Raw genomic sequence first — 13,888 nt, 5'->3', positions numbered from 1 at the left:
ACGTACGCCGTATCGCCACTCCAACCAGTTCATTTGATAAGGTTATCTTTCACTCATTGGGTGATTTATAATACACGTGTCTCGATAAACTACACCTAATCACAATGCTGTTATTTAATGATACATCGGATCCAGGCAGGGTCCTAGTTGGGTGGGTCAACCCATTTCCACGCCCCCCAACATCATATAATTTTATTTTAATACTTGGGAGAAATACACAGATTACATGCTCTCATTAGAGTGTTTTCGTTATTAATATTTAAAATTTATAATTTTTTTTAGAAAAAATTTGATATGCCCATTTATTTGAATTCATTTTATATTTTAATTATTTTTATTTGTAAATTTATCGTATATTATACCATTCAGATTTATATGTTACTACCAATTAACATATGTCGATGTCTGTTACGCTGAATGTATAATAAAAAGAGATAATTGTTTCAAATTGGGCCAATTTAGCCATTTTATTTGAAAATAATCACAAATAGTATTTAAAGTTAAAGAATATAGAAGGCAGAATATACATAAGAGAATTTAATTTCAAATGTCGGTAAGAATCAAGAAATTATCGTGAACGCTTATATTTTTGTAATTTTTATGTCAATCAAGTAATATTCAATTTATATTGCAATTATATATTTAATTTATACATAATTACAAAAATTCAATTCCTATGTATGGTAAAAAGTAAAAAAGAAAAATAAAAGGACAAAATACACAAAATGGAATCTAGTTGGAAAAAAGATACCCGGATCTTGGAACCAGACCAAACGGGTCATTGCCAGATGGGGGGACCCATTTGAAAAAGCACCAAGCTTTTTCCACTCTAGAAATGGTCGAAGATTGGCAGCCGAGGAATGTGAATCACTCGATTCTACTCGTGCCCTCAACAAGAGAAACGTCAGTCATTCAAATATAGCTACCTGTGTGTGGAAGAACTATATTTACTTCTCAACTTAGGACAGGCGAGAGAGAGAGAGAGAGAGCAAAAGAACAAGAGCGTTGATTCTTGGAAGTTCTTGAAGGAAGAACATAGAGTTGTTGTGTTTTGCTCTCAGATTGTGAAAATATTCAGCCGGGCATTGTGAATTGGCTTTGTTAGTGACGTTTAAACCTTGGTATGGGTTGGTTTCTTTCTTTTCTTGCTTCTTTGTGTGTGTGGATTTATGTTGTTTTTGTTTATGTAATATGTTGCTTTCACATTTATCTGGTTTCATGGTGTTGTAGTATTATAAAAATCAAGTCTTTGCCATATGGAGATGGGTTCAACGTGGGTGGAGAGCAGGAAAAGTGAGGTTATTGTAGTCCAGTTGACTATATATAGAAATTGCTCATATCCCATTGCGCATTTAAGTTATTGTGAGCTTATTTTACTTTGAGCAGTTTGTTGGGGTGGGGGGGTTCTTTTTTATGATTTGTGCTTCTGGTAGGTGCTTTTTGTTTGGTGGGAACGCCTTTTTTTTATTTATTTTCCCTTTATATGGGATTTTTAAGTGGTGTTGAGTGGAAATCAGTGCTGTTTATATTGTTCTATTGGTTTTGATGGAATGTTTGGCTTGTTTTTGCAGAACACCGTGAACAGGTTCAGTTGCTGTGGGAGAATTGAGGCTTGTTCTCGTGTGTTTGCTGGTGGGATTGTTTCAAAATCTTTTGATTCGGATAGGGAAACCGGGTGGTGTTTAAAGTCTATTGACTTTCTTGGCTAGCCACCAAGAGGAGAGAAGATAACGCGTAGATAGGACTGAGTCTTGGAGCTTTTCAGCATGTCTGTTGCTTTGCTGTGGGTGGTTTCTCCCACTTATGAGGTCTCAAACGGGACTGGATTCTTGGAGTCGGTACGAGAGGGAAACCGGATTCTTGATTCATTTAGGTCCGTTGCTCGGTGCAAGAATTTGATCTGCAATGGCAGGCTGGACAAGGGTCAGAAGAATCGGAGAAGTTATAAGTCTAAGAATGCAGATTTGAGTTTCTGGAGCTTGGGAGGTTCGAGATCACAGAACGGAAGCAGAATCACTCCAATATCAAGTATGGTGGCTAGCCCGGCAGGGGAAATAACATTATCATCTGAGCAAAAGGTTTATGATGTGGTTTTGAAGCAGGCAGCTTTAGTTAAGAGAAAATTGAAATCCAGTGATGATATCGAAGTGAAGCCTGATATCATTCTTCCAGGATCTCTTAGCTTGTTGAGTGAAGCTTATGATCGTTGCGGCGAAGTATGTGCGGAGTATGCCAAGACGTTTTACTTGGGTTAGACCTCTTTTTTCATTCTCTATTTAACTAGAATAAGGAAAGGTATCAACTATGGATATAAGCTTATTCATCTGATTCAGAAGAACAAAGAGTAATTTTTTATCTGGTTCTTATGCAGGAACCTTGCTAATGACCCCGGAGAGACGAAGAGCTATTTGGGCAATATATGGTAAGACTCTCTGCCTGATGCACAAAGTTCATCTTCTATGAGGCAGCTTTTTTGAAGATAGATTTGATTATAGTTAGCAAACTGCAACTTTTGAACTGCAGCACACATTTTATTACTTTGATTTGTCTTTCTGCACCTGTGAATCAAAAAACGATCCCGTATCTCCTCGATTTCAAGAATAAAAGTTCTTTGTATGATTTTCACTTGCAAGACGTGATCTTTCTTTAGCTCTTTTTTATTTCTTTAATTATTATTCATTTTGACTGTTTACATCGGGGCAAGAACACAAGCGATGAGAGGTTCCATCTGTATTGACGGACGAACTTCTTTGCATGCTAGTTTTATTATGAGGAAGATTGTAATCTGCAGTAGTCCACCAATTTATTATTTTTAAAATGATTGCAAGTTGCATTGTTGCCAAACTAAGTTACTGTTGCCATTACCAAAAAAATTGGTCAACTTACGAAAATATGATGGTGCTGATTAAGAATCAAGCACTATCTTTGACAGGGAAATAAGCCTTTCTTCAGCATGGTGATTTCCTTTTACCTGGCGTGTAGATACATAGCTGCAATTTGCAATTCATGCTAGGATCTACAGTGGTTGAGTTTAAGATTTTTTTGCTCAATTTGGATGTGCCTCATTTTGAACATGAAAAAACAACACGAAGTTCGTAAAATAATAAATAGTAAGACCAATAACTAGAACGATCTTTGCATCATCTAACTCGTCGACTTTGCTCTGGTTTACCTTCCTTTTTCTCTTTGGCAAGACTTTGTTTCGTTGTTAAAGCAAATTCACGACCAACATTGATCATACTCTTCTGACCTGGCTTTTACCATTTGTCCTATTCAGTCTGGTGTAGGAGAACCGATGAGCTTGTCGATGGGCCAAATGCATCACATATAACTCCTACAGCCTTGGATAGGTGGGAGGCAAGGCTGGAAGATATCTTTAGAGGTCGCCCTTTCGACATGCTTGATGCTGCTTTATCGGATACGGTTTGCAGGTTTCCTGTTGACATCCAGGTTAGACTTCATAAAATAACCTGCAGAGTTTGAATCATATGTTAGATCCCTTCTACTCCATCTCTCTGTTACTTTGATTATATTCATAATGTAAATATCTTGATGTTGACCTCAGTTAATCATATCAAGGAATGACTTTTATGCTAACTGTAACTCAATTTTCGTTTCTTTTTTAGTAGCTTCTATTGTTTTCGATGTCTGGCAGAATTTATCTGTTTTGGCTATCTTGCATTATTGCTAACCTTTTTGGACAAATTTATACAAACTATGAACATTGGCCCTTCAAACGACTTTACATAAACCTTGAAGGAATTATGTTCTCTTTACACCGTTAATATTGTTTCCTGAATTGGATGTGTTCCCATCGAGATTTAAGCGTTCTATTATTGCTTTATGATCGCAATCTATTCCTGTATCATTTATGATTATTCCGGGCATTTAAGGCCAAGTTTTTCTAGTAAACTATGCCATTTTTCTTTTCCCCTTCTAGGGGCCCATTTATGGTAAACATGGAGGATATCCATTCTTGTTAGTTGGAGCGGTTCCACCTTGAATTATTCGAAACGACCTAATTGCTCACTTGAATCTTTACCAACTATGAGGAAACTTTGCATTCATAACATATTATTCCTTCTCATGCATTTAGTTCACTGCAATCACTTTCTAGTCTACTAATGCTGTACGTGTCTTCATCTGACATTGTGTACTCTTTTCCTTGCAGCCATTCAGGGATATGATTGAGGGAATGAGAATGGACCTGTGGAAGTCAAGATACAAGAACTTTGACGAGTTATATCTGTATTGTTATTATGTAGCTGGCACTGTAGGATTGATGAGTGTCCCGGTTATGGGCATAGCACCAGACTCCCAGGCCACAACAGAGAGTGTCTATAATGCTGGTTTGGCATTAGGCCTCGCAAATCAGCTGACGAATATACTCAGGGATGTTGGAGAAGAGTAAGTCTATTGTCAAAAGAAAGATTTCGTTTTGAAACATCATCCACATTATGCTACAAGTTTTAGAAATCAACGCATTGTTTTTGACCTCTCCCTCTCTCTCTCTCTCTTGTTTGATGCATATGTCCTATATGTCAAAACATGGTTCTTATAATATTGTTTTGCTCCAGTGCAAGACGAGGAAGAGTCTATCTACCTCAGGACGAACTGGCACAGGCAGGCCTATCAGATGAAGACATATTTGCTGGAAAAGTAACAGATAAATGGAGGAACTTCATGAAAAAGCAAATAAATCGAGCAAGGAAATTCTTTGATGATGCAGAGAACGGTGTCAAAGATCTCAGCTCAGCCAGTAGATGGCCAGTAAGTACTTTTATGTTCCATTGTTTTTACGAGATTAGTAGATAGAGCTCCCGTTTAGCTATAACTAGTTGAACCATATGGACATAGACGGCGTAACAATGCTTCTTACATAATATGACAAGTAAAAATTTGCCAAAGCTTCACTAAATTTTGATGATGTAGTCTTTACGACAATCCACACTGAAACACAAATCTGTTAAGGACTTCGCTGAAAGGCTATGATTGATAAATTAGAATTTGTGGCTGACCGTTTGTTTGTGTTATGCTCGGAACGAACCTTAAACTGCAATGTGAATGAATATATAACATTGGAGCGTGTTTCTATCATGGCTTCATCGTTATTCTGCTTCCGGTCACCTTCTTTGTTACAACGGTAACTGATCTTGGCTGTTGCAGGTGTGGGCATCATTACTTCTGTACCGACAAATACTGGACGAGATTGAGGCAAACGACTACAACAACTTCACGAGGAGGGCATATGTTGGCAAGCCGAAGAAGATTCTTGCGTTGCCGTTAGCGTATGCAAAGTCTCTTGTTCCTCCACCATCCAGAACCTCATCTCCTGTTGTTAAGGCATGAGTAGAAACATCTAACATCTCAAATCATAAGTAATTATACAGTTGGGAAAGAAACCGGATACTTTGTACATCAAACATTTGTTGGCAATGCAGTGAAATTCAATACAGAAGGCGGTCTGCTGCTATCGTTTTTCCCTTTTTCTTCTGTCATCTCAAGAATAGATTCACGATGTGTCGTGATTCTTTGTCGATGCCTTTAGCTGACGACTGGGAATTGGCTGAAAGCAAGAAAAATTATAGGTAACTTCTACTGTCAAATTGAACATTAGACTCAGGTTTGAAGCTTTGAACCCGACCGGGTTGTAACTAAATCGAGTTGAATCGAATGCATCATTCTTCAGGTTCTTTTAGATCATAATTGAGCTTGAAAAATTGTGGCGTGAGCTTGGTTTCAGCTCAAATGAGTTTTAATTGAATCAAATATAAGACAAACTCGAGTAGTTTAATATTTTTAAATATATTTTATCAACTTTACGTTAAGCAGTGATCGAGTCCGAGACAAGCTTTCAATCTTATAGAATTAGAAATTTGGCTCACTCTTTATCGATTAATTTCAATTGAGTATCGAGTAGTTCAATATATATTTGGCGAAGACCTTTTACTCTGATTGGGTGGGAATAATACACAGGTTAATGTGATTAGGGCTCTGAAAGAAAATATCATTAGATTTGTTGGGACAATTCTAACTCAAGTTCTTGAATGCCTAATGCAATTTAAATTCGAATCAAATAATAGATCAAGAATTAGGTCTAAATAGGAATATGCATCATAAATGCAGAATGCAAGAACTGTGGGGAATATTTGTAGTCAATCTTGTGTGCCAGAAGATGTACGGGTACACATGATTTGGTTAAGGCGGCAAGAGATGTTATGATCATCAGTTGACTTTCTGCATTAGATTGGGCAGGATTTAGGTCCGCGAACGAGCCAAATAAGAATAGGAATAGGGATAATTACACTCCATTATTATGTGATTTAATGTAACTATACGTATTTTTTTTATAATTTAAAAAATTACATTTAATACTAACATATAAAAAAGTGATTTTCCCAAGCTTCAAACTGATCGTAGTAGAAGTAGAGAGTGGCTGCGCCAGGCTTGACTTTGAGAAGTCATAAATGCAGCTAAGAAGATTGACTGACCAATATAATAAAAATGAATATTCGTCGAGAAAAGGCAGTAAGTGGACGAAAGGAGAATTTTAGGAAAAAGATCTTTTAGATCTCTTTCCCTTTTTGAGTTACCATTGAGATTGCCAAGTGTTAGGGAGTTCCTCTATTCAATTCTTTTCCTTCTTGTTGTTGGATATCTCGTTGAAAAATTCAAAAATTTTATTTATTGAAAGTAGTTAGTGCATATCCTAATTTTTTTATTGACTCCCTTCAAAAGAGGTACGGTCTGGTGAATCGAAAAGAATTATTATTAATTAAAAATTTAAAACTCGATTTTGAATTCACTACCTTTGTTAACCGATGGAGGAATTTAGTAGCTAAAGCAAAATGAAACATATAAGAGGAAGATGCAGTACAGATAGTTACCCATAAGCTGCATACTTCCCCAGAGTGGGAGCAGAAGGACAACGAGTGAAAGACCCGTTTCGGGAAGGAAGTTGTTGCTTGTTATCTTAGGACTGGAATCCGGAAGTGAGAAGGTAAGATCGTTAGAATGTCGAAATATTTTTGTGAAAATTATCGAATTCAAATAAATGTCCAATAGCACGTTGATTAAGGTTAGGTATACCAAAGAAAAGGAGTATCACTAACTTAACCCCTTGATTGTGGATAGCAAAATTCATATGGAATTTCCCTCCGAAGATTAATGACAAAAGGTTGGTTTGCTTTAGTCATTATGTATTAAACAGAGTCAAAAGCTTCAGTAACGGTCGGACAATAATAAAAAATCACAGCAAACCTCGAAACTACTTTTACCAAAAAACTAGTAGGATTCCCAAGAAAGTCTAAAAGGAAATTATCCAATTCAAGGCAAAGCACCACAGGGATAAAATAGAAGAACTGTGGCCTAAGGAAGCACTCGGTTCATTCCTTGATCCCGGCCTTATTAATTTTTTTTTTCTCTAAAGAGAGGGAATACGTGTATGGGCATTTTTACAAACTCAATTTACTATTTCGGGATAAAGGATAAAAATACAGAACGGACAAAATTGAGTCTCGGGAATGAAACAAAACTGCAGGTTTCCTCTTCAGGACAAACAATATTTCTTTTATTTTCTTCATCCTTTGCATTGGAAGAATAGACTACAACAAACTAATGCCCCCTTTAGGTATCTCGATTGCCCATCAATGACATTTTTCCTAAAATAGTATTCTTGCTTATCTCGATGATCCTCGATACAGAAGAAAGAGTTTGGACATTATTAAATATGGGACTCTAGAAATGCATTCAATCGTCAAATAAATTGGATTTTATCATTTCTGTATCGGCAATCCAATATAGATTGATATACACCCCATATAGATGTTCTCTTTCTGCCATTTTTCTCATGCAATTCAGGATAGTTGAACGGTTGATTCTTTTTCCTTTTTCCCTAACTTACCCGTTTACGAATGAAAGCCAAGGAATGTTTGATAGTTATAACTAATTAAATAAGTCGAAAGAAATATAGAATTAGAAATATATAGGATAGAAATTATAGAAGTGTAACAAAAAGAATTTCAAATATCATGTGAATTCAAAATCACAAATAAAAAAGAAAATTTGACTATGTAAAAATAGTTAAGATTGACTATCAAATAGAATAATATTCAAATTTAGAATTTCAATAAAGAAATCAAAATTCTAAATTGCTAAATAAATCGTTATGTTCTATAATATTCAAAATTTATTGAAAATTATAGATTCTACTCTTTTCTATATTTCTAGAGACACTATACTATAGTGTATTAAATCCCTATGAATGGACAATTTTCTCTTTTTGATCAATCCAAACCCCTTCCAAAACTGTACAAGTTTCTTTCAAAGCATACGACTTTTTGGATGTAGATGATGACATCCATACAGATGGATTAATGTTATTTCTATTCAATAATTCGCTCTAATCAATTAAATTTGTCCATTTAGATTGTATTTAGTTGAAATAATGATAAAGAAACGGAAGGCATTACGACCTTTACCATAATGATGCTGTCTATAGATCAAATTATTTCGTGGATTGAATTTCACTTGACTCTCTACGATTCCATTGTCGCCCCTTTCCTTATTTCTTTGATAATAGAGTTGGCTATCTTTGTGGCATCGATTGTAATGGACCTTTTCCATAGAAAAGGGGAATTTTGTGTTACAATAGAAGCACAAGTGATGTGGATTATTCGAGAATTGAAGTCATTTGCTTTATTTCTTCCTTATGTAAAAAGAGAATAAATAAATCGATCAAATTTCGGGAGGCAATTAAAATGAATTAATTACAATCATTGCCGTAAATATCAATATCTAATAAAAATAATTATAACAATCATACTCTGATTATTAGTAATTGAAATAAATAAATTATAATCAATATCTAACAAAGACAATTACAACAATCATAACCTGATTATTATTAATTGACATAAATCGATTGCAATATTGCCATCGAATATCAATATCTAACTAAGACAATTACAACAATTATACACTGGTCAACTATATCAGATAAATTAAATCTAAATAATACGTACTATTAAAGTAGACAATATCTATTATATAGTAGAACAATGTCTCATTCCCACATATATCGTAGAGTTTGAACCTATAACTTTTAAAATTATGGGACCTCAATAATTGGTCATTTCAATTTATTTATCGAATTCCGGATATCTAATGTGATTTCCACTTGGCATTTTCTAGGTGCGTTGTCCCACTTGCCGGGTACCAGTCCTTGACAACTTCCCTATTTACAAGTTTGCCCCAAAAAGTTAGGATGTTTGGTCACCTCACTTGCCACAAGTCCAGGAGATGGTGTCACGTGACAACCACCAGTCAAATGTAAAAGATTGTTAAACATCTGACATTGTATATCTACCAGCTATCGTGTCACGTAATTCTAAATATATATAATTAGATACATATATATATTATTTTAAATTAAAAAGAGATATATAGTTAAAATGAATTACTTGATTAATCTGAATAAAACTAAAAGATAAATATAATAGTGTGTTGACGGTTAGTATATATTATTTGAAATAAATAAGTAATTATACTGAAATAAAATTAAGGACATGACTGGTATTTCAAATTAGTATTGAAGTACCACGACTCGTCACTTATGGGTGAGAAATAATTTTCTTTTTTAGCTACTGGTAGTCATAACATGTTTTCTCTGAGCACATATAATAAATAAATTTTCACATTTTAAAATATATTATAAAGAAGAATAAAATATGTAAAAGAACAAATCACATTTAAAGAAAAAAAACCAAAAGAGTAATTACAATTAAGTTTTGAAAAATTATCTAATTAGGAGTATAATCATATTTAAAAATTGGTGTGGCAGTATCATTAACCGGTTATACGAATGTAGAAGATATTTTCCTCCCAACAAAATTAAAAAATCTTTCATTTTCATATTAATAATATAATTTTTGATGATAATTATGGTTTTTGACACCACAACATAAATTTTAAAATATAAATAATGCCCTTAAATATTTGTACTAATAAATGCTTATTTCAGATAATTCACGTCATCTTTTAATTGCTAATATACTATTTGTTTATCCTGATCTTTCGCAAATATTAATCACTTGCTCTATTTTAAATCATATACTAATTTTTATTTTAAAATTCATACCGTATCTATTTGATTATATAAGTGAAAATACTGCGTGACACAACGAAAATAAAGGAAGAAATGCGGTGCAATGTCTTTAACTTCTTCACAAATGACCATAGTTTTTTATTAATTAATTTAATTAATAATGTATCATTCAAACACATTTAAAGTTAATTTCTTTGATTAATTATTAATTTTATTTTTTATTTAATTAAATAAATATATTTTAAAATTTAAAATTATATACACACGTCGAGTTTGTTTCAATTGCTAGCCTAAACCAAATATATATAAATTAACAATGGAACATTGAAACATAGACCCTTTGAAATTGACATACACTTTTAGCTCAAAATTGTGGAATTGATTTTTATATTTTTTCCCCTAATTTTGCTCTTTACAAAAAATAAAAATAAAAATTGAGGGCCAATCACATCATCTTTTTTGAAAAATAACTTTTAATTCATAAAATAGAATTACGTTGCACCTCTCTTACATTTGTGAAAATTCCATCGTAAATTTATCTGAAAACTGTAAATTCACCTGATATATCTATACTGTTCATTAAGGGTGAGATTGAACCTTAGAGTAATTGATCTAGTTGACATAATATCTATTAATAAAAATACCCTCGAATATACTTACATATTTATTCACAAGAAAATACATCTCTTCAATCAATAACCCTCCAAATGATTTTCTACTTATGTATATTTCAAATTATTTCATTTTTCAATTCAGATTAACTATTCTTTCCTCTCGATGATATTTTTATTAAATCAAATAAATATATTAAAAATTTAAATTATACACACATATAGAGTATGCCTCGACAAACCGTCGTAACCTAAATTAAATGGCACCACCAAACTTTCTTTGTGTGGGGGGGGGGGGGGGGAGGGAGGGTAGGGTGCCCATGCCAGCAACCATTCCAAGACTTAGAAAAGTTTTGTTCTATATAAGGAGAGAAGTTTGGATTTTGGGTTGTGAGAATTATTGTATTGGAGAAAATGGTGGTGAAAGTGTATGGTCCAGCATATGCAGCTTGCCCACAAAGGGTTTTAACCTGTCTTCTTGAATTAGGGTTTGAGTATGAGCTTATCCCAATTGATCTTCATTCTGGGGAGCAAAAGAAGCCACCTTTCCTACTAAGACAGGTCACTCCCTCTTTCTTAATATACATATGCTACTGTGCAATCAATACTTAATAATTATGCTATTTAGTAAATAGTATAATTGCTGACGAGCCGATAGAGTCTAGACCCCGTAATTATGAAATTATATATGGGCTTTTGAATCCTATTAATACGTGGGTTGTTATTCTACTTTGATATGTAGTGGTTCTGTTTTTATTTTAATAGTAGTTGTTGATCAGTTATATCAATTTGCTCAAGAAAAAAGAAAATTCAAAATTATAGTTTTTCAGATAAAGTGGTAATTCGATATGGTATTAGGGGTAGTTCGAACAAAGTTTCTAAATATGTATTAATTCATATTTTTTTTTTCTCTTTATATTGTAGGAAATAAAATGTTGATTGGGTCAAATTGTTTTCTAGCATTTAATGTTTTACATGTTACAAAATTAACAAAAAGCAATGTTATTAATTTTTTCTTGTGAGTTTATAATTAGTTACTAATTCCATACAATTAATGAATGTGCAGCCATTTGGGCAAGTGCCTGCCATAGAGGATGGTGATTTCAGGCTTTTTGGTAATAATTACAATTCCTATTTACTACTATACTTTTTTGAAAAATAGTTGTGGGTGATTACATTTAAACTCTTTTTAAAAATATAAAATTATATATTTTTTAAAATATTTTTAAAACTACACTTGTATTCTTTATGAAATTCTTTGTTTACAACTGTAATTCTTCCATTAAAGTTTGCATAGTATTAAAAAAATACATAAATTTCTAATTTTACACTTTATTCAATACTCCGTATAAATTATTGACAATATAGCTAATTTTTTTATTCATCAACGATTACTTTTTATCTAGTGATATTGATTTTGGAACTATATTTTATTACAGTTACACTCTTTTGACGATATATGATTACATTTATTTTCTTACAAGTATAGGATTATTATTAGGATATCTCTGTCAATAAACTATAAGAATGTTAAATCAGGGTTAAAATTAAAAATTTATATAATTTTTTTATTAAAAATAATATTTTTCGTTCAAACTCCAATGGAGGGCCTATCGTTGTAAATGTGATTTTTGAAGAGGATGCAAGTGTAATTTCAAAAATTTTTTAAGAAAAAATATAATTTATATTTTTAAATAAGTTTAAGTGTAATTAACTAAAAAATTTATAAGATATATTTACTTATTTTAAGATTTGATTTAATTTAATTTAATTTGGTGGGCAGAATCTAGGGCAATCATCAGGTACTACGCAGCAAAATGCGCCAGTGATGGAGGAACCAATCTCTTGGGCGACACACTGGAAGAGAGAGCCATAGTGGACCAATGGCTGGAAGTAGAAGTCAACAACTACAATTCTTTAATTTACACTTTGGTCCTCCAACTTCTAGTTTTGCCTCGAATGGGCCTGGGGGGTGACATGGAATTAGTCCGTGACTGCAAGGGTAAATTGGAGAAAGTGCTGGACGTGTACGAGGAGAGGCTGGCAAGTAGCAAGTACTTGGCTGGGGAGAGGTTCACCATAGCTGATCTGAGCCACTTGCCGAACACAAGGTTTCTGATGGATGAAGGAGGAATGGAGCATTTGATGAAAGGGAGGAAGAGTGTGTATCGTTGGTGGATGGACATTTCCAGCCGTCCATCTTGGAAGAAAGTGATGGAGCTCCGAAATTGATCCGACCACTTCGGGTCGAATCGGATTTTTTTATTTTGAATCATATAATTGTGAGAGTTAATTTTGTTGTGTTTGAAAAATCAAAACACAGATCAATTGTTACAAATAAAATATTTGGATTAAAATATGAAGATGAATATAATCTATATTCTATCCTCTGATTCTTTTCTTCAAAAATATATTTTACAAATTCAAAAGGTAAATCTTGTTGTAATTTAGAATTAAATTACATGATAAATCTACAGATTAGAAGTAAGAAATTGAGAGATGTGGATACCCACACAGGAAGATGATGGAAAATCAAAGGGACATTGGTACGTATATAAGGTGGATGTGGGGTGAGTGTTTTTATACTCAAGTTGTTCCATATTGGAAGTTTATAACTAAAATAAACTCCTTATATTAAGTTAAATATCTAACTGATATTTGAAGTGTTGGAGACCTAAGTGAATGTTTCAGTCTCACTATATATCTTTTTGCAGCAAGTTTGATATGATATTGTTTAAATTTTAAAATTGTATTTAATTTTTTATTTCGAAAAACTTATTTAGCTATTTTTTCAAACCTTTTTAATGCTGAATTAATGCCAGGGGGGGGGGGGGGATGGTTCGACTCCAATTCTCTTATAAATAGTTGCTGATTTCTTTACTTCAAATACAACTCCACCAAGAATTCTCTCTTGCTTTTGATTTCTCTCTCAAAACTCCAAGTTTTGGGTTCTACTTTCAGTAAGGCTACCGAGTGCTGTTCGGGGTATTTGTTAGTATAAGTGCAATATTGAACAAACGGTAATCGTCCTATCTTGGAAGGAATTGCGTAGTACCTAGTGCACTTTTTGACGGGATGTATAATTTCTTCAAGATAAGCGGATTTTTTTGCTATTTGGTTAATATGCAATTTCAGTTGGACCAAGAGATGTTACCATACAACTCTCATCGTA

The 13,888-nt window shown here is 33.3% G+C and overlaps 2 protein-coding genes across 3 annotated transcripts; both read left to right on the top strand.

The window, feature by feature from the left end:
- Window positions 1-850: 850 nt before the first annotated feature.
- PSY (PHYTOENE SYNTHASE) lies at window positions 851-5,458 on the top strand. 2 transcript variants are annotated; one of them, XM_011098624.3, is made up of 7 exons: window positions 851-1,121; window positions 1,572-2,250; window positions 2,372-2,422; window positions 3,278-3,450; window positions 4,172-4,407; window positions 4,578-4,770; window positions 5,167-5,458. In XM_011098624.3, the coding sequence occupies exons 2-7, from the start codon at window positions 1,767-1,769 to the stop codon at window positions 5,347-5,349; spliced, it is 1,320 nt and encodes a 439-aa protein (XP_011096926.1). In that variant the 5' UTR covers window positions 851-1,121; window positions 1,572-1,766; the 3' UTR covers window positions 5,350-5,458. The 2 variants fall into 2 exon arrangements, with proteins under 2 accessions (XP_011096926.1, XP_011096927.1); XM_011098625.3 differs by lacking the exon at window positions 851-1,121 and adding an exon at window positions 1,281-1,429.
- A 5,643-nt stretch (window positions 5,459-11,101) lies between these two features.
- GSTF12 (glutathione S-transferase phi 12) lies at window positions 11,102-13,145 on the top strand. The gene is made up of 3 exons (XM_011098721.3): window positions 11,102-11,277; window positions 11,783-11,831; window positions 12,500-13,145. Exons 1-3 carry the CDS (start codon window positions 11,131-11,133, stop codon window positions 12,946-12,948), a joined length of 645 nt encoding a protein of 214 aa, XP_011097023.1. The 5' UTR covers window positions 11,102-11,130; the 3' UTR covers window positions 12,949-13,145.
- Window positions 13,146-13,888: the final 743 nt, after the last annotated feature.

Source organism: Sesamum indicum, linkage group LG13 (genome assembly GCF_026168435.1).
Source record: "Sesamum indicum cultivar Baizhima isolate 11 linkage group LG13, ASM2616843v1, whole genome shotgun sequence".
Lineage (NCBI taxonomy): Eukaryota > Viridiplantae > Streptophyta > Magnoliopsida > Lamiales > Pedaliaceae > Sesamum > Sesamum indicum.
The sequence above is the reverse complement of the archived record's forward strand: the minus strand, read 5'-3'. Positions and strand labels throughout refer to the sequence as shown.